This window comes from Emydura macquarii, unplaced genomic scaffold, assembly GCF_026122565.2.
Source record: "Emydura macquarii macquarii isolate MOO-44397 ecotype Brisbane River unplaced genomic scaffold, CSIRO-AGI_Emac_v2 contig_1390, whole genome shotgun sequence".
NCBI classification, from domain to species: Eukaryota; Metazoa; Chordata; order Testudines; family Chelidae; genus Emydura; species Emydura macquarii.
The window spans coordinates 3,770,715-3,790,096 of NW_027131527.1; the positions used below are offsets into that span (position 1 = coordinate 3,770,715).

At 41.4% G+C, this 19,382-nt stretch overlaps 1 protein-coding gene across 18 annotated transcripts in view; it reads right to left on the reverse strand.

Moving 5' to 3' along the window:
* The window catches only part of LDB3 (LIM domain binding 3), a 205,874-nt gene that overhangs the window by 138,565 nt on the left and 47,927 nt on the right, over nt 1-19,382 (reverse strand). For all 18 annotated transcript variants that reach the window (XM_067552501.1, XM_067552504.1, XM_067552499.1 and 15 more), the window contains one exon: nt 1,257-1,408. In XM_067552501.1, coding sequence (XP_067408602.1) covers nt 1,257-1,408 — 152 coding nt within the window. The remainder of the gene's footprint in view (nt 1-1,256; nt 1,409-19,382) is intronic.

Consider the following 19,382-nt stretch of genomic DNA (forward strand, 5'->3'; position numbering starts at 1 on the left):
TTTAATTCAGTGTAACTTGTAAAGAGCAACTGACATCACATGAAAACCAAAGACATATTCTATACATTAGGAGCTCTCTCTTAGTATTTTCTCTTTTCATTTATTTATTTTATACATTAACAGGAATATCTGCCTAAAAATAGGAGTTGCAGGGAATTTAGCCACACATCACTTATTAGAATCCCCTGCATTGCCTTGAAAGCCTCAACCCCGGATCTCTGTCCCTTAGCAGTTAGTCTGCTACTGGTGCTAATTGGCTCAGCTACGCAATAGCATAACAGAGCCTGTGTTATCTTCTCAGCAGACATGTTTACACATCGGAATCTGCCCAAGGATTGCTTCCTGTGCTTTGTACAAAGTATTCCCTCCAAGATGCAGTGCAATTAAGTAGCAGTTACTTTGCTTCCTATCATTACAGAGTTTGAAATATTAACTCAAGCGTTAAGCAAAAGTTTTCTAATTAAATCTAATCCAAATGTCAATGAAGGTTATTGCATTTTAGAACAAAGCTCTCAAAAATGAAATATTTCTTATGCAATGCAAGGAAGTAATGTCAGCATGGAGGAATCTGGAGATCTATCACGGGGAGTGATTCTGCTCTCTTTAGGGAAAGGAAGCTTCTTCCCCATCTCTGTGAGGGAGGTTTCCCTCCCCACAATTGTACTGACTCCCAGTTCTGTACTCAGACCATACCTTTCTCAGATGAAGCTAGACTTTACCCTCACCCATAATCCAGCTGCTACCAGCAGAAATACGGATCAGGCCACTAGTGGCCATCACTGAAGGGATCTACTGCAAATGCTGGGTGGGATTTTTCACCTTGTTCTTCATCTGAAGTCTGAATCCTCCATTTGAGGGGATCATTTCCATAGCAGACATTCATGATGTCAGCAAAACAGTTTGACATCAGCCAGAGAATAAGCAAGAACAAAATCAATTATAAGCAGAATTGTTTTGGAACAGGATGCTTTTAAATTTTTCCCAGGGGGCTGAGTAGGCATTAGCACACATTTATAATCAATGGGATAAATTCCATCCAGACTAGTACATTGTGCCACCCTCGTGACTTCAGTAAAGTGGCACATAGTGTAAATCAGGGCAGAATTTGGCCCTTCATCTCAATCTTACATCCAAATCTTCACAGATTCTTGAAGAAAACCTAACAGGCAAAACATTCATGTTTATCACTCCTTCAGTCTGCCACTTCCCCTAAACAGCTCTGAGGCTCATGCAGATATTAACTTATCTCAACATACTTCTGAAGGGTGAGGCTCAGGTTGTAGCTGGCTGATTTGATCTTGTTCTGGGCCTCTAAGTGGGTCATGCCATCTGTGTTGACTCCATCAATGGCTACCACAAGGTCCCCCTGGTTCATGTGTGACTGGGCTGCTTTGCTGCCAGGGGTGATCTGTGAGAGAGAAAAGAAAAAATAGACTATTCTTTGTGTGAAATGGTTTCAGAGAACAAGTCCAGTCCAGAATCATTATGGGAGGGGTTTGTTCTTCACCCTCCTTGATCTCTGCAAATAATGACACTAAAGAAAGCTAGACACACAGGATGAATTCACCCTTATTCAGAGACCCAACACAAGGTCTTTATGTCACTTAAACCCTATTTTGGGCTTAAGTGATTCATAAACATTGTGTTGGCCTCTTTAAACAGGGATAAACTTCACCCTCAATAAAGGCACTGTTGATCCCCCTACATTTTCTGTATATATTAAAAAGTCCCACTTAACCCAAGATGGATACTATTGAACAGGTTCATATAATTAACTGTCATGTTATTTATAAAATGTGGTCTAAAATACTCAATACTTTTAACACAAGCCTGAATTTTGTCCAAGCAAACTCAATGGAACTACATTGGTTTACACCTGCTAAAAGATCAGGTCCATTATAAATACACAGATTCAAAAGTAATTCTGACCATGGAAAGGCATGTTCTACCAGCTCTCTCATATGCCGAGAGCGCATCCGTTCACCTACTGTGTAATAACCATCAGAACTGAATTTGTTTCTACATGTTGCTTGAAAGTGCATTTATTTTCACATGCAAAGTTGCCCTACATTTTGTGGCTACTGGCCCTACTCAGGATCGAGCACCGCTATGCCTGGGACAGAACATTTTAACAAATTTGTTGCCATTCTTTCCCTTACCACTGAACTTTCTCAAAATCAATGTTATTGTTTTGAACTGGAAACCATGGAAACCTTTGGTTGAAAGTACACACTCATGATTGGTCAATTCCATCCACAGGTTAAGAACAATTTTGGATTCCTCACAGACACTCAGCTCTCCCACAGCAGCATCCACAAATAAAGATTTCTACCATCTTCAGTTGGCTAGGAGACTCCATCCCAACATGGCAGAAAGTGACCTGGCGTCAATTATACACACCTTTGTAACTTCTATCTGGACTACAGCACTGTAATATACCTAGGCATGAGGGCATCAGCCCTTTGGAAACTACAACTACTACAGAATGCTGTAGCACATCTCCTCGGCTATGCAGGCTACCAACTGTACATCAAATCTGTCTTCTGCTCTCTTCTCTGGCTTCCCATAGAATATTGAGTCAAGTTCAAGGTCTTAGAGGCAGATTTTTAAAGGTACCCAGTGAAATTTTCAAAAGCACCTAGGTGCCTGACTCCCATTTATTTTAATGTCAGACTACCAGATGCTTCTGAAAATACCATTAGGCACCTTTCTTTTAGGAACCTAAATAATTTTAAAAATCAGGCCCTTACTCCCTCTGTTCCAGGCAATCAATGACTTGGACCAAGCATAGCTTTAAAAAAAAAAAAAAACAAACAAAAAAAAAAAACACACACCTAGAACTCCATGATGAAGACTGTTATCAACAACTCTGCTCCTCAGCCACAATGGAACTTTCCATCACAAAGGTAGAAGACAAGCTTTTTCAAGGGGCACTCAGACTGAACTGAACTTTCCCAGGAACTAGGGTCGTCACAAGCCTAAACACCTTCTACATCAAGTACCAGGCACCCTTCTTCTACCTGCCTTCTCTAATATACACCAAGAGCAGCATTTAAATTTCAAAACCAACCAAACAAAACCCCCCAATACTGCACACACAATTTTCCCCTGAGCAGAAGAAGAGAGAGAGCTAAACCACATGTGACAGATGTTAAGTCACATTGCTTAGTGCACTGCTAAGATGTTCGGCTACTATGGTAATGAAAGCAGTGTAAGTGCACAAATAGAATAATAGAACAAACATCAACAATGGAAAGTTGTCTAGACTTTAATGGACTACAACACACCAAATGGGTGAAGGGTGGACTTGAGGGACAAAGTAATTTGCAAAACAGGCATTGTAAATAATATTTAACCAGAATAGACCTAACCAGAGTAGGAAGCATTTTTAGCTCCTTATCAGAGATAGCTTTTGATGCCCTTACAAGAATAGCTATGTGTACTCTGAATGAAAAAATAGCCAAGGACGTGTTAAAACTCTCTGCATGTAATTTAAGGATTTCATTAATAATATAGATCCAGTCTCTTTTGTACTTTTTTGCTTTCATGGAATAGGAAAATAGTTAAAGTCAATCTCTAGAGAAAATAGTCTTATCCTACACTTTTTATGCTTCGTTCACTCCCTGTTAAGTTCGGGGCATACAAGAAACACGCTGTCTCTTCTCTCTCCCCTCCTTTTTCCCCCCTCCTCCCCACTTTAAAGAATAAAAGATTATTTGAGTAATCAGACATACTTTCCCAAATAATCCAATTATTGAAAGACCTTCTCCTCTCAATTCCCAATATAGGTCAGCAAATATAAGAAGAAATAGAATAGAATGGAGATGAGATCAAATAACCAGCCAGTTCAATCAGAATCAAATAATCGAGCAGGATTCCTAAATACCAGATTGAACACCATGGCTTGAGTGATCTCTTTAACTTCTTTCTTCACAGAAAGGAGGAGAGTACTTGCCAAGTAGTCAGACACCAAGATGTGAGCCTGGCTGATAAAGGTTATTAAAAAAAAATCTCTAGCCATCTTTTCTGTAAGACACCACTCTCCCCGCCCACAGGAAACTTGCCTGTTCTTGTCATAAAAATGTTAACTGTACTGTGCTGCTGAAACCTCCACACTCCAGACAGCAGACTCCTAGTGATCTGCACACCTGCTCGTGCTTACCAAGAACAAAGATTCATTGATGAATATTAAGCCTCTTACTGAAAAAGCTAGCCTAACTTTGGCATTCCCATTTAACACATAAACCTCTCCACCATGTCCTCCCATCCACTTTATGAGCTAAATAAACCTATGGAACAAGACCTTAAATAGTATGGACAAAAAGAGCTAAACAGCACAGTAAAGAGAACTAAAATGGGCTGATGGGCTTCCTTTCATCCAGTCCCAAATAAAGGCCTTCACTTTTAAAATAAGCCCTGGTATAGAAGGGACAAATTCTCTGCTGGTGTAAATGTGTTAAATGCTGTTGATTTCAATGGAACTGCACTCATTTACACCAGCAGTGAAAGTCTAGAACACACTAACTAAATCAAATGCATTCACATCATAGGGATTTGTAACGCTAAGATTCCTGGATGAGTTTGTGTTGTGCTCTGTACAAATCTCTAATTATGGCCATCACAGTCATCTTGAGGCCAAGAGCCATAGTAGGACCATATTTTAAATGTAACACTGCTCTTTGGGGAAGGGGTCACATTTGTGGCCTGTCAGTCTTGACAGCATCCATTTTATTTGAAAGTTAATGTACTGTTTATAAAAGTGAAGGGAAACAAGGATAGTGAGGGCAGGTTCTGCGCAAGACTCCTCCATACAGCTTTGCAGTAAACTTTTGTGTTCCAGTCTTGGGGCCCTATACATCTTTGCTAATACACTCTTCACGTGGCCATCAACATCAGTTATTCTAGCCCTTTGACTCTTCTGAGCAGATACTGCCAATCATGTTGAACTCTCACAAGCCATGGGGCGTTTCTTTCTCTACTTGTTGCAGCAGAGGTAAAACAGCATGATGTTCAGAGACATTTCTAACCAGTCTGTCTCATTCATACATAATCACTATTCTTTAAATTGACTGAAGTCCATTTTAAAGGATTGCACAGCATTTCCAACACTTACAGAATCATTTTTCAGACACCCACTAAGCCTATAAATATAAAAATGTAATCTGAACTAATTTATTAGATCTGTAACTCAGAAGTGTAACTGGCTTCCCTGATAGACTTCCAAATGACCCAAGAACATGCAGTTAGGGCTAGCACTGAGAACATTCAATAATCATTGTGGAGCAAAGTTCCAGCATATTGATGGAGAAAGTGGAGCCAGAACTGAACTGTCAAGGCACATTTGGCACTATCCTGTTCCCATTCTTAAAAAACCAGCAGAAAGAAATGGAAAGCATTGCCTCTCTCTACTGGTGCCTTCCCTTGTTCTGAAAATTCAGTTCTGGTCTCCTATTAATTAATGAAATAACAATGAACAAAAACTATCACGAAGACAAAGCCAGAAGTCCTCAATACTACTTTTCCAGGTAATAAAAAATTAAAAGTTTGCTGATTTTTTAAAGTAAGTTCATTTAGACTAAGGGGAGAGGCCTAAATGAAAACTCCCAGCTCCTCCAGACGTCACAGGTGTTTTAGGTCTGAACTTAGATCCTAATTCTGCAAATGGACCCTTTCTTTACAATGGGGTTTAATTGTAACTCTGGTTCTTAAAGTCACAAGCTTTGAATCCGCCCACTGACTCTCACTGACCAATCAAATCTACCTTAAAGATCTTGTCCTGACTTTTCAGACTCTGCAAAACAAGATCCTGCCTAAAACTCTGCTTTTGTTTCTTATTTTATCCCATTTTGCCCATTCTTGCCACCAATAATGACAGCCTCACCTTTCCCTTAATTTTCTTCTCTCACTAGTCTGTGTCCGCTTCCCTGCCTCTCTCACTAGGCCAGGAAAAATCTCATTTCAGTGTCCCAGTCCAACTGCATCCAATTAAAACTTTCTTGACTTTGAGATGCTAAATGAGCACTCAAGGAAGATAAGGCTATTGTGGAAAAACTAAATGAATTTTTTGCATTGGTATTCATGGCTGAGAATGTGAAGGAGATTTCCAAACCTAAGCCATTCTTTTTAGGTAACAAATCTGAGGAGCTGTCCCAAATAGGTGTATTGTTAGAGGAAGTTTTGGAACAAATTGATAAATTAAACAATAATAAGTCACCAGGATCAGACTGTATTCATGCAAGAGTTCTGAAGGAACTCAAATGTGAAATTGTAGAACTACTAACTGTGGTATGTAATCTATCATTTAATTCTGCTTCTGTACCAAATGACTGAAGGATAGCTAATGTGATACCAATTTTTAAAAAAGGTTCCAGAGGCGATCCCAGCAATTACAAGCCGGTAAACTGAACTTCAGTACCAAGCAAATTGGTTGAAAGAACAGAATTATCAGCCACAGATTAACACAATTTGCTGGGGGAAGAGTCAACATGGTCTTTGTAAAGGGAAATCATGCCTCACCTATTTACTAGATTTCTTTGAGGGGATCAACAAGCGTGTGGACAAGGGTGATCCAGTGGATATAGTGTACTTGGATTTTCAGAAGCCTTTGACAAGGCCCTCGCCAAAGACTCTTAAGCAAAGTAAGCGGTAATGCAATCTATATACTGTATACTATACTATACACTAGAATACTTTTCCCTTAATCAAAATATTATTGGGCATGGTCTATATAAAGATACCTCAGAAAACCTCTGTAATAACTTCTTTAGCTCACACTGAATTATAGCACAGTTTTGGGCTGCTAATGGTTGCAAGAGTCTTTATTCAGGGCTTCAGTGAGCTGTTTGCCAGAGATTTACAGAAAACTAAAATGCTCAGTCCTTCACAGAGCACATATATTTTCTTATCTAGCTGTCCTCAGTATCTATCCTTCCATTCATTTTCTTATAACTGCACACATTATGGTCTCTGGCATCAGAGAACGTAAATCATATTTCCTATACCTTTGCTGCAATCCCAATTTTGTAGTATTTCAGATTATACACCGGATTTTTTTTTTTTTTTTAAATCCCAGATGTTTTGGGAAGAATTGCTTCTTGAATAGGAATTGTATCTATTAGATTTCTTATTCACAGGTATGTTACCTCATCTGTAATGCTAGTATTTCTTTGATTCTGTAAAGATGTCCCTACAAATTATCACTGCTTTGTGTGTTCTTGAATTCTATTTTGTGCAGTTTTTTGGTCCTGCCCCACCTCCTAATTCAGGAAAAAAATATCTTGCTTCCCACAACAAGCACAAGCAATAAACTGAGGACGGCATATCTTTTACTATTGGCTACTGTGCTAAGCCAATTTTAATTACTCTCTCTTTTCACACTACTCTTTCTAATGTATTTCACTGGAAGTAACTTAGATCTCAATACTGTAGTTTAACTTTGTATTTTTTTACCCATTCAGCAAAAATGAGCCTGAATGGTAGAGTTTTAATTTGGTATGTACTGACTCAGTGGCCTGAAACCATTTTTGATATTCAGCAACTTAAAATAGCTTTGACTTTGAATGTGTCCTGAAGTTACAGGAACAAATTTTACTCCCGTGTAAATGATTGGTCTTGTCCTATTATTCAGTTAACTAGAATGTTTATAGCTCCCTACAGCTCTGTATATGTATAATATAGGGTTTTTAAAGCTCATTTTTTCTTAAGCTACTCTGTATATTTCTTTTAATTCAGCAGGCTCTTTTCACTACCACCTACCAGTGGCGGAACCCCCTGCAATAAACAGCATAATGCTGGATATCAGTCTGATGCAGCAGGTGCAGTCTCGTCTCTGAACCAGAAATGGGAAACTTTCACTTCCAGACCATGCCCGCACCTGACATGGTAGTGTAGTGCTAAGACGGAGGTTAGAGGTGTCTAGCAGGAACTGCACTTTCAGAGGTGCTACCCTTCAGATGGAGACATTAAATCAGTGATACTCAGACCTCAGCGGTTCAGGACCAAATTAGTGATCAACATTACCCAAAAGAGCCACAGGAATATGAATTCATTGTTTCATTTACTATAATACTATTCATATTTAAACAGTATGACGGGAAATATTTAGTTTTTATATATATATATATATATATATATATATATATATATATATATATATAAACTTAGATTGGTTAATAATTAAGTCACATGGTGTTTTAATATCATGTGCTGCAAAAGAGCTGCAGGAGACACATTAAAGAGCCACTTGAGGCTCGTGAGCTGCAGTCTGAATATCACTGCATTAAACCAAAGGCCCTCCTTTCTGCCTCAGTGATCTGTACAGATGGAAGTTAAAGGTCTCAAAACACGTTTTGGGAAGAGCAAGAGATAACCTCAATGTCCTGGCCACTGTTCTCACGTTCAAGACTGTATATGAGCCACCTTGACCCTGAGAGAGCTCCATGTGGGATTGCACCTCATGGAGCTACCAGGGCATCAGGAATACTCCCAATATCCCCTAGGATAGTGTAAAGCATTTCCAATGTACTGTATTGGCTAGCTCTTCCCTACCCTCTGTGAGTAGAAAGAAGCAGATCCTACTGTCACCGAAGTATTTTCCAGTACTCAGAGGCTGCATGATTAATTTATAATTAAAAGAAACAAGAAAGAACAAATGTGAAGTGCCCATGAAAAAGCAAAGTGTGAGACATCTCTGTAACAGGCTGCATCATCTCTGCCTCACAAAATGGCACATAGCCCTGCATACATGCAGGGTGCTTGGAAATTTAAAGATGTAGCATGCAAACACCAATGTCATAACAGATACATACATCACCACTATGGTTCAGTAGACTGTAGTAGGGGGTTGTCACACTCAATCATCCAAAATGAAATTTCATGGTTTAAAAATGCTATTTTAATTCTGCTCTCAGGTGTATAGGTGCCACTTCCACTGTAACAGTGATGTAGTGGGAAGCCACAGAGAAGTATATCTCTGCAAAAGAGAAGAATGCAGGACCTCAAAAAACAGAAGAGAGGTGACTTGCCTCAGTAATACCTGAATTTGTTTTTATTCTGGACAGAGAAATCAAACAAAACAAAAAAAATTAAAAGCAAAACAATTTCAACTTAAAGAAAACTGTCTGGATAAAAGAGATGTTAGTCTCGACAAAGAAATGATGTTGCTTTATCTGTTCCCATAGTCCCGAATAACAAGTAGTATAGGTATTGCTGAGGCTACTATTCACTTTTTACAGTGTTGCTGCTGCTGCTATTGTTGTTGGCTATAGTCTAAAATAGAGAGAGAGAGAGATTGTTTCAGAAAATATCAGAGACACAAGGTGGGTGAGGGAATACCTTTGGGGAAAAAAACGGTTATTAACCTTCCATAACTATTGTTCTTCGAGATGTGTTGCTCATGTTCATTCCATGCTTGGTGTGTGTGCACCACGTGCATAGTTGCTGAATATTTTTCCCTCAATGCTATCCATTGTGCTGGCTCTAGCGTCCTCTGGAGTCACATGCCAATGTGCCAGTATAAGAGATGCCACCGGCCCCACACCTTCTTAGTTCCTTCTTGCTGGTAACTCCAGCAGAGGGGTAAGAGGGTGTGTCATGGAATGGACATAAGCAATAAATCTTGAAGAACAGTTATGGAAGGTTAGTAACTGTTTTTTCTTTTTCGAGTGCTTGCTCATGTCCATTCCATGCTAGGTAACTCACAAGCAGTACCCTCAGAGGTGGGCTCTGAGTTCATGGACGTGCTGACTGTAACACTGCTCTTCCAAAACTGGTGTCATCTCATGCCTGTTGAATGATTGCGTAGTGGGACATGAAGGTGCACCAACAGCCAGGTTGTGGCGCTGCAGAAGTCTTGGATCAGTACCTGTGCAAGAAACACAGCTGACGAAGCCTGGATTCTTGTGGAATGAGCAGTCATGACAGCCAGAGGCGGAATCTTCGCCTGCTTGTAGCAAGCTCAGATACGGGCAGTTATGCAGGACAAGATTCTTTGGGATGACACAGATAGCCCTCTCATCCTTTCCGCTACTGTTGCAAAGAGTTGCATGGACTTGTAGAAGGGCTTAGTTCTCTCAATATAAAAGGCCAGGGCCCCATCTAACATCCAATGTATGACGTCAACGTTCCTCAGAGGTCTTGTGAGGTTTTGGGAAGAAGACCGGTAGAAAAATGTCCTGGTTGTAGTGGAATTGTGACACCACCTTTGGTAGGAAGGCCAGATGGGGGCGCAGCTGAATCTTGCCCTTGAAAAAGACTGTATAAGGGAGTTCAGACGTAAGGACTTTGATCTGAGAGACTCTTCTGGCCAACGTGATTGCTGCCAGTAAAATGACCTTCCAAGAGAGAAGCAGCTGAGAGCATGATGCTAACAACTTGAAGGGAAGCCCCATGAGCCTCAAAAGGACCAGGTTTAAGTCCCATGGGGGAGATAGGTTCGCGAACCTAAGGGTAGAATCTTTCCAGCCCTTGAGAAACCTGACCATCATCTTTGGGAACACCACCAATCTGCCATTCACTGGAAGGGGAAGGCTGAGATGGCTACCAGGTGAACCTTAATAGATGAGAGAGAGACCCTGATGCTTTAGGTGGAGCAGATAGTCCAAGATAGATTGCAGAGAAGATTGGGATGGAGAGAGATTCTATTCGGAGGCTCAACAAGTGAAACATTTCCACTTGGCCAGGTAAGTAGCCCCGGTGAAAAGTTTTCTATTATCTAGCAAGACCTGTAGAACCTGATCTGAGCAGGCCTGCTCTTCAGGGTTCAGCCATGAAGCACCCATGCTGTCGGGTGCAGGGAGGTGAGATTCAGGTGAATCAACTGGCCATGGTCTTGTGAGATCAAGTCCCGGCAGAGTGGGAGCATGAGTGGAGCTACCACTGAGAAGTCCAGAAGTGTGCCGAACCAATGCTGGCATGGCCACGCTGGTGCTATCATGATAACCCATGCCTTGTCCCGTTTGATCTTTAGGAGGATCTTGTGAACCAACAGGATTGGTGGGAAGGCGTACAGTAGGTGCTCTGCCCATGAAAGCAGGAAGGCATCGGAGAGGGAGCCCAAGCTGTGCCTTTGCAGCAAACAGAATTGATGGCATTTCCTGTTTTGTCTGGTGGCAAACAGGCTCACCCGGGGAGTCCCTCACTTCTGGAAGATGATATTGACAACCTCCGCATGAAAAGACCACTTGTGGGGAGGGGAAAAAAATGTGCTGAGGTGATCTGCCAGTGCATTTGGGCTCCCAGGAAACATGACACCTCAAGATGAATGGCATGTTTCATGCAGGAGTCCCACAGCCAGAAGGCCTCCTGGCACAGGGCTGAAGATTGAGCACTTCCCTGCTTGTTGATGTAAAACACTGATGCAGTATTGTCCATTAGGACCTGCACCATTTTGCCTGAGATCTGGGGAAGGAGCCCCTAGCAAGCTAAGTTCCCTGACATTTATATGCAGGGAGAGTTCTTCCTGGAACCAGAGGCCCTGGGTCCTGAGACTGCTAAGGTGGGCTCCGCACCCCAGGTCTGTTGCTTCTGGGGGATGGATCTGGAGTCGAGACTGGTGTATTTTTGGTTGTACTTTCAAAAGACCTGCCTGGCCGTGCTGGGATATCTATGAGAGCCCAACTGGGAGGCTGAGGTAGGAGGGAAGGGTTGGCATCGCTTATAACCCTTCTTTTTTATTTTGTCAAGTTCCTGGGTGGCTGCTGGGGCTAAAATGCATCCTGGAAGCTGGAGGGGTGTAAAGGCTCAAGAAGCAAAGGGTAGCCCTTGAGTCCTTGAAGCCATGAAGCTTTGAGTCCACCTGTTCAGAGAGGAGAGGAGAGGAGAGGAGAGGAGAGGAGAGGAGAGGAGAGGAGAGGAGAGAAGAGAAGAGAAGGTCCTGAACGGACGGCTGAACTTTGTGAGGGAGGCCAGAGGATTGGAGCCACAAACGGCACCTCATGGTGATTGGTGATGCCATAGTTCTCGCTGCTGAGCTGGCGCATCCAGAGCTGCCTGGAGGGAGGTCCTGGGCAGTCTTGCCAGGCCATGAATTCCTGCCTTGACTCCTGTGGCAGGGAGTCCTTAAATTTGGACAATCAGATTCACAGATTAAAATCATACCTCCCCAGCAGGGCCTGCTGATTGGAGACAGGTAACTGGAGACTGCTCATCAAATAAACCTTACATCCAAATAGGTCCAGTTTCTTGACCTTTTTATTCTTGGGAGTGGCACTCAGCTGTCCCGTCAGTCCACTCATTCTCTGCCTACACTACCAGGGATCCGGGGAGGGTTGTGAGAAAAGATGCTCAAACGCACTGGCTGGGCCATAGTATTTCTTCTCTGCCCTTTTAGAGATGGGAACGAAGAAGAAGGAGTCGGCCACAGTGTTCTGACAGCACCCATCACTGCTTCGTTAACAGGCAAGGCCACTCTGGATGTCGATCAGGCTGTGTGCTGACTCCTTAAGCTCCTTAACTTCCAGACCCATGTTCACAGCCGTTTTTCAGGAGCTTGTGGTGAGCCCTGAAGTCATCCTGCGGAAGCCCGTTACTAGGACTGGCGACTGCCTCATCTGGCGATGATGAGAAGGCGGCGGCCTGTGCTGGAGGTGGGGCTCCCTCCTACTCCTCTTCTATTTCCATCACGTCCATTGGAGTAATTTCCTGGACGTCGGCACCAGGGTTAGTACTGGATTCACGGTCCAGTGCTGGACAAGAAAAGGCAGTAGCCTGCCTTTCTGACACCGAGTATGAGCAGTGAGATGGGGGGCCTGGTATCAGGGAAATCGCCAAGAATTCCAGTACTGCCACTGCAGTGGCCTGGTGGTCGGGTGTTGGCAGGAAGGCTGGTGCTGAAGTCTGGTGTATATGCTGGGTACCAGTAGGTTCTGAGTGGAGCAAAGAATTCCCCTTTTGACTCCAAAGAGAATTCTTCCCCTGGAGACTATGGTGATGTAGAACCCGCTTCTGCCTTCAGCGGTGCCAGGGAAGAGGAGACCAGCAGCGAGTCAGTGACTGCTGTATTGAGGCCATGGAGGGCTTGCATTTGGATGGTGCTGCAGTGGCGGTCACTGCATCTTGCTCCTTTCTGTCCCTGGTTACCTTGGCTGATGAGGGACCTTAAGGGGTTGGAGGGATTGGGAGGGACAGCAGGTCCTTGGCCGCTTGAAAAGCCTCCAGGATTTAAGGGCCAACAGATGCCTGACTTCATGGCTGCTCCCAGGAGTCAGTGGCAGATCCCGTACAAGACTCAGAGCTCTATGTGGAGTCAGCTGTGCCATCAGAGACTCAGGGGAGGACACATGACCCAACACAGGTCTCACTACACTAGTCACTTCCCTCTTGTCCCTCTTTTGCACAGGAGAACGCCCTCTTTCAGTGCATTGTTTCTTTTGCCTCTTCCTTGGTGGGGGATGGAGAGTGGTTCTGGGAAGAGCATGGTACTAGGGAGCGGTCCACACAGATGTCGAGTTGCTCAGGGCCAATTTGGAGCAGCTCAGCTCTAAAGCTGGTGTGAGGGCTGTCTCCATGAGAACGGCCTTCAGCCAAATGTCTCTATCCTTTCTCGTGCGAGGTCTGAAGTCACTGCAGCTCTGGCACTTCTCTTTAATGTCAGACTTCACCAGACACTTTAGAAAGCTAGAGTGCGGGTCACTCACTGGCATCAGCTTGCTGCATGAGGCACATGACTTGAAGCCTGGGGACCGGGACATGTCCAGCCCCTGGGGCAAAAAGTCCCCCAACAATACGAGCAACTACTCACACTACTATATACACTAACTCTAACTTAGAACTATATACACTAACTACAATAACTATACAAATATGAACAGAGTAAGTCCAAACCACTGGGAAAGAAGCCCTGCTACAGCAAGAAGGGCCATTCCAACAATGATCACGGGTGATAAGAAGGAACTGAAAGAGCACGGGACTGGTAGCACCTCTTATCCCAGCACATATGCGCACGACTCCAGAGGGTGCCAGAGCCAGCCCAACAGATATCACCCAGGGAAAAATCTCCAGCAACTGTGCACGTGGCATGCACACACCTACCCTGGAATGGACACGAGCAAGCACTCGAAGAACTTCTGTTGGTGAGAGAGACAAGCCTTCAAGGTTATACAGATCTCGTCTTCATTTTAAATATGTCCATTACAAATCTGCCTTGACAATAACTTTGAATTTTCTCATTTATAATTTGATGTCTTATGAACTGATTTACCACAACAGGTAATGCTTGTTTGACAAAGTACAAGCAAATGACGTAGTTTTCTCAAGGTAAAAATTCTCACTTTCTCTAAGTGAGCTTGTTACATCTTATTTATCAGGTTACTATTCCATATTACACAAATAATGGGCCCAATCCTGCAAGTAGCTAACTACGTCCTGGGGAATGTTGAATGCCCTCACCTGTTCCTCAATGACTTCAGTGGGAATTGAGGACCCTAGGACCTTGCACAATTAGGCTCCAAATCTCCCCAAAATGCTGTGTGTTTTGGACCCAGAGCATCTCACTGCTACTAATGTATGCTGTACAGTATTCATTCTAATATGACTTAGGAAGGGTTTATAGCTTTCCAAGCCAAAAACAAAATAATACTTTGAAATCAGAAAGCACTTTAACACCAAGACTTAGGGGTGGGTAAACTAATCTAGATAAAATAAACCTACCATCTCACAAATGGATTTTCACATAGAGAGACCTCTTTGTGAGGCTCCAGAAAGCACTGATCACCTTTGTCATAATGCCACTTACTTTTGAGGCACCTCACTAAATCCAGGTTTTTGGCTGGGACGAGATTCAGATATTCCAAAATACCACACGACAAGCTGTTCTGGTGGATTCCATCCCAAAAAGAGTCAGAAGTCTGATCTCACAAGATATCCATCCTAGCTCAGAACCAAGGGGCTAAGCAGACCCAGTAATCTTTGGATAAACAGCCATTTTGGGTGCAAGAGAAAACTTATTCAAACTCCAAACCTTTGGAGATTCACCTGTAACTACACAGCCTGTGCAGCCAACAAGCTTGCTCAGTTAGCTGCCTATTTCTGTAGCTCTTTGTGGAAAAGAAATATTACTGTGTGCAATAGTTAAAACAGGAGAGGTGTGCTGATGCTATTGGTGAAGGAGCTTAGTTATTTTCATAGTTCTGCTCAAATTTGACACCACTGTAATGCTACTTAGCCAACATTTGTCCTCCGCTCGTCAAAGGCGGCACAGCACAGAATTCTCTGTCCCTGCTAGGCTGGACAGTCATCTCTGACAATACATTTTACATTCCATCAGAAAAATGTGAAATTTCTCCAAACCCAGGTAGCACAGGCTTTGCGCAACTAATGGATCAGAAAGAGACTCTGAGGAAAGCAAGAGAAATCTTGCTGTGGTCACTGAACTGTCACATACTGAGACACCTGCTTTTGCAATCAAAGGGAGAGGATAAGAGAGGCAAACAGATCCCATTTTCAAAAGTGACTTAGGCACTTCAATAGATTTCTTAAGTGCTTACATTGCTTTTGAAAATGACCTTGCACTCCTATATATATATATATATATATATATATATATATATATCTATTAGATTGCTTACTTCAACTCAGGTGGCTCTTATTACCTTCAGAAACATCTCACAGAAAAAGTACCACTTATTTATTTAAATTCATTGTTTCTTTTACAGGAGAAAAGTCAGAAAACCATGGAGGTTTGAGCACATACCTCTAGAGCTGGTCAACAAATATTAGCCTCATTTCTTTTCCCAATTGAAAAAAATTCCATTTCACAGAAATTCCATGTTTCACAGAATGGAACTGTTTTCTGGCCAGCTGTAGATACAACATTAATACGTGCACCCACCAAAGTAAAGTCTTCTTTCCACATCAGAGTGCAGATTTATCATTTCATTATGCTGTTTGGGAGAAACTAAAATAAATGCAAAGTAAGGTAAGCACTTCGGTCTCATCCAGACTGAATCAATGGTGCTCCAAGTAGGGAGTGAGATCTAACTTAGCTACATGCCTGGCAGACAGTCTCAGGAAACAATAGAAATTTTACAATTTTCAATTTAAAAACCTTACCTTTAAAAAGTAATAATCAAATATGTGCCTCAAAACCAGCTTAGTGTTGCACAGAGCTTTACAAGTGCTGTTCGGTTTATCATCACTTTTAATTATTTGTATTATGGTAGCACCTCCAGGCTGCAACCGAGACTCTGACCCCATTGCATTGGACTTTATGGACACAGAGAGGAAGGCTATGAAGGCCTTACAATGAAAACAGATACTGTCAAAGAGGTGAAAGGTAGCATTAGATCCATTTTACAGAACTGAGGCTCAAGGTGATTAAATGGGCTGGCTAAGATCATGCAGGAAGTCTACAGCAGAGCTAGAAACTGAATCTTGATTTCCAAACTCTGTCTAATGCCTTAATCACAAGATCATTCTTCCTCTCAGCTAACAGTACATTCTGATTTCTTAGGTAGTTTATAATTTTAATATACTCAGTATCTATAGAACAAGTGAAGCAGCAGATACTTGGGAAACTTCCAACACAACTTTGCTGTCCTTTTACAATGCAATATTATATATATATATATATATGCATTTCACTGAACAGTTCAGTCAAAATTGTAAAGGGCTGTGGTTTTGTACTGCACCTTCTATAGCACTGGAATCCGAAGAACTTTGCAACTCATATATATATGAGAGATATATATGACCCATTTATACTTTTATCTCTCATATATATAGAACTAGCCTGCTTGCTTGCATTATTATTAGAGATATTTTTCATATATATTTTGATATGATTGTATGATGAAATTAGTTTTATTCAGCTGTAATGCAAGGTACCTTCCAGGCCACATCCTGGATGACAGCTACTGTTAAGATATATATATATTCAACCTTTGGTTTAGATAGATGTAGAATAGGATAAGATATATATATATGGTCATAACCTTTACCCTAGACAGGTTACGTCAACCTTTGCTTTAGATAAGTATCAATGTAGGACAGGATAGGACTTATATGGTCATAACCTTTACCCTAGATAAGTCAAGAGACATTAAAAGGGGAAGGGGCTGTCCTGGTTACCAAGAAACTTTACAAGAACACCACAGAACCCACAATAAGCTAGAAATAACAAAGGTAAGATAAAAGACCACCTGAAGAAGGATGTGCATACGTCAATAATACGTACGAACCTAGTAGCCAATAGACAACATGCACCCCAAAAGTTTGAAGGTGGAAAAGCCAAGTATGGGCCCGGATGTAGGACACATATTCTTGGGGGGTATAAGTAAGATCAAATCCAGCTCATCGGGGCAGTCGACTGTCAGCTATCCTTGTTTGAAGTTTTATTTAGTGTTAAGATTTATTCTTTATTTTATATTCTTAAAGTTGTAATGTTAGTCTTAGTTTATAGCTCTTAGCTTTAAAGCAGCTCTTATTCCACTCAACTCCAACTTGAGGAATTAGACATCTCTTTCACCAAGTCCAGGAAGGGTGTGAGTATACTAGTATAAAGCATATCATAAATATATCTATCAAATAAGTCTTTACTTTTAAGATTGTATTAATCCATTATCAATTTGATTATTCATTTTATTTTCTCTATAGTAATCATTTGTTTATTATTTTTGTTGTTTTAATAAATTTATAAAATTATACAAATCCTGGTTATCACTGAAATTCTTCCTGTGTTGTACCCGGGGTCCTTATAAAACTTACCTGAAGCCTGATTTAGGACACGAACCTTAGGATCCTTTTAATTAAAGAAATTGGCAAACCTATTACCCTATTCAATAAATTAATAACTATAAAATCAGGCTACACTTCCATGACAACAACATGCATTTCTCTCTCAAACACCAAAAGCAGAGACAGTAATCAGCACAGCCATGTACTAGGGAACAGCAAGGGTTGCCATCAGTCCCTTACAAGGGACAGCCCTTATTTTTTCATCTCCGTACAATAAGATCAATAGTTGCTGAGTTGTACAAAAAAGCAGCAAGAAATACCCCTGATGAATGTAGATGATACTGATTTATTAATTATTATTATTATTAATATATTGATGAGAATAATGATGATGGTGTTAGTAGCAAATAATAAATACATTAATAATAATACTGGGAGAAGGTTTGGGGGAGGGGGGCACTAAGAAAACAGTCTTATTTTTTAAATACAATGTTGGAAACCGTAATACCACACAGAGCTTGTTAATTCAGGGTGTTTGACTTAGTAAGGTCCTTGGCTCAACATAGGAGGCAAATACATCAAAGGAGGATGACATTCTATCCATATATTTTGCGCCTTAATCCTTACATGAATGTGCCTGAATATCTTAATAAGCCAATGAAATCCATACAGTCAAGGACAGAATTTGGCCTCAATACTATTTTTAAAAGCTGTTCTTCTTGGCAGTATCAGCCATTCTAGTACATGCAAAAGGCTCATCAAAGGTACCTGGTCTGGAGGAACCACAGCAAGAAAACCGCTGTTCCACAGACAAAGCACTTCAAAAAGGATGAGGAAAGAGCTGTTAGTTTTTCTGTGGATGGCATTTTTCTTTTTTTTATCTGGCATTAAATGAATAACTGTAGAACAGTGAATAGAGCAGATGACTGAATCCAAGAAATTTACTTCAATTTGGGGTTTTTGATGCTTGCAAAATGAAATTCACAGGATTTTTTTTTTTTTAAAAGCCTGTGGGAAGTTAAGCAGAAAAATCAGTTAACCATCACCACTACTACATTCTCCAGTGAGTGCCTTGTGAAATTTCTTCATGACAATAAGTTTCATCCATTGCCTCCTGCAAACAAGAAACTCCAGAAGAAAGAGCTCCCTCATGATTCTAGGTAGTCTCAACACATGTGGTCAAACCCCACCCAACATATCTTCAACAGAAATCCCTGCTGCCCCACACAAATATATGATCTCATCATCTTGTATCAGAAAGCAGCAAGTCATATTTCATAGCAATCACAGAATATTAGGGTTGGAAGGGACCTCAGGAGGTCATCTAGTCCAACCACCTGCTCAAAGGATCAACCCTAACTAAATCATCCCAGCCAGGGCTTTGTCAAGCTGGGCCTTAACAAAAATTCTGTTATCTTAAAGCTATCCAAAATCAGAACTAGAAAGAGACTTCCAATGTACATTAGAAATGAGCTAATAAAGGGAAAGAGAGGAAGGATATCTAGTGGTTAGGGCATTCGTTTGGGACCTGGGAAGAGAGCTGAGTTCGGTTCCCCATTCTGTAACAGATTTTCTGTGCGACCTGGGGAAGTCACTTAATCTTTGTGTTTCAATTTCTAATGTGTAAAATGAAGATAAATATTCAAGACAAAAGAATTATGTTGTAAATTCTTTGAGGCAGAAATTGTCTATGTATAGTGCCTAACCCAGTG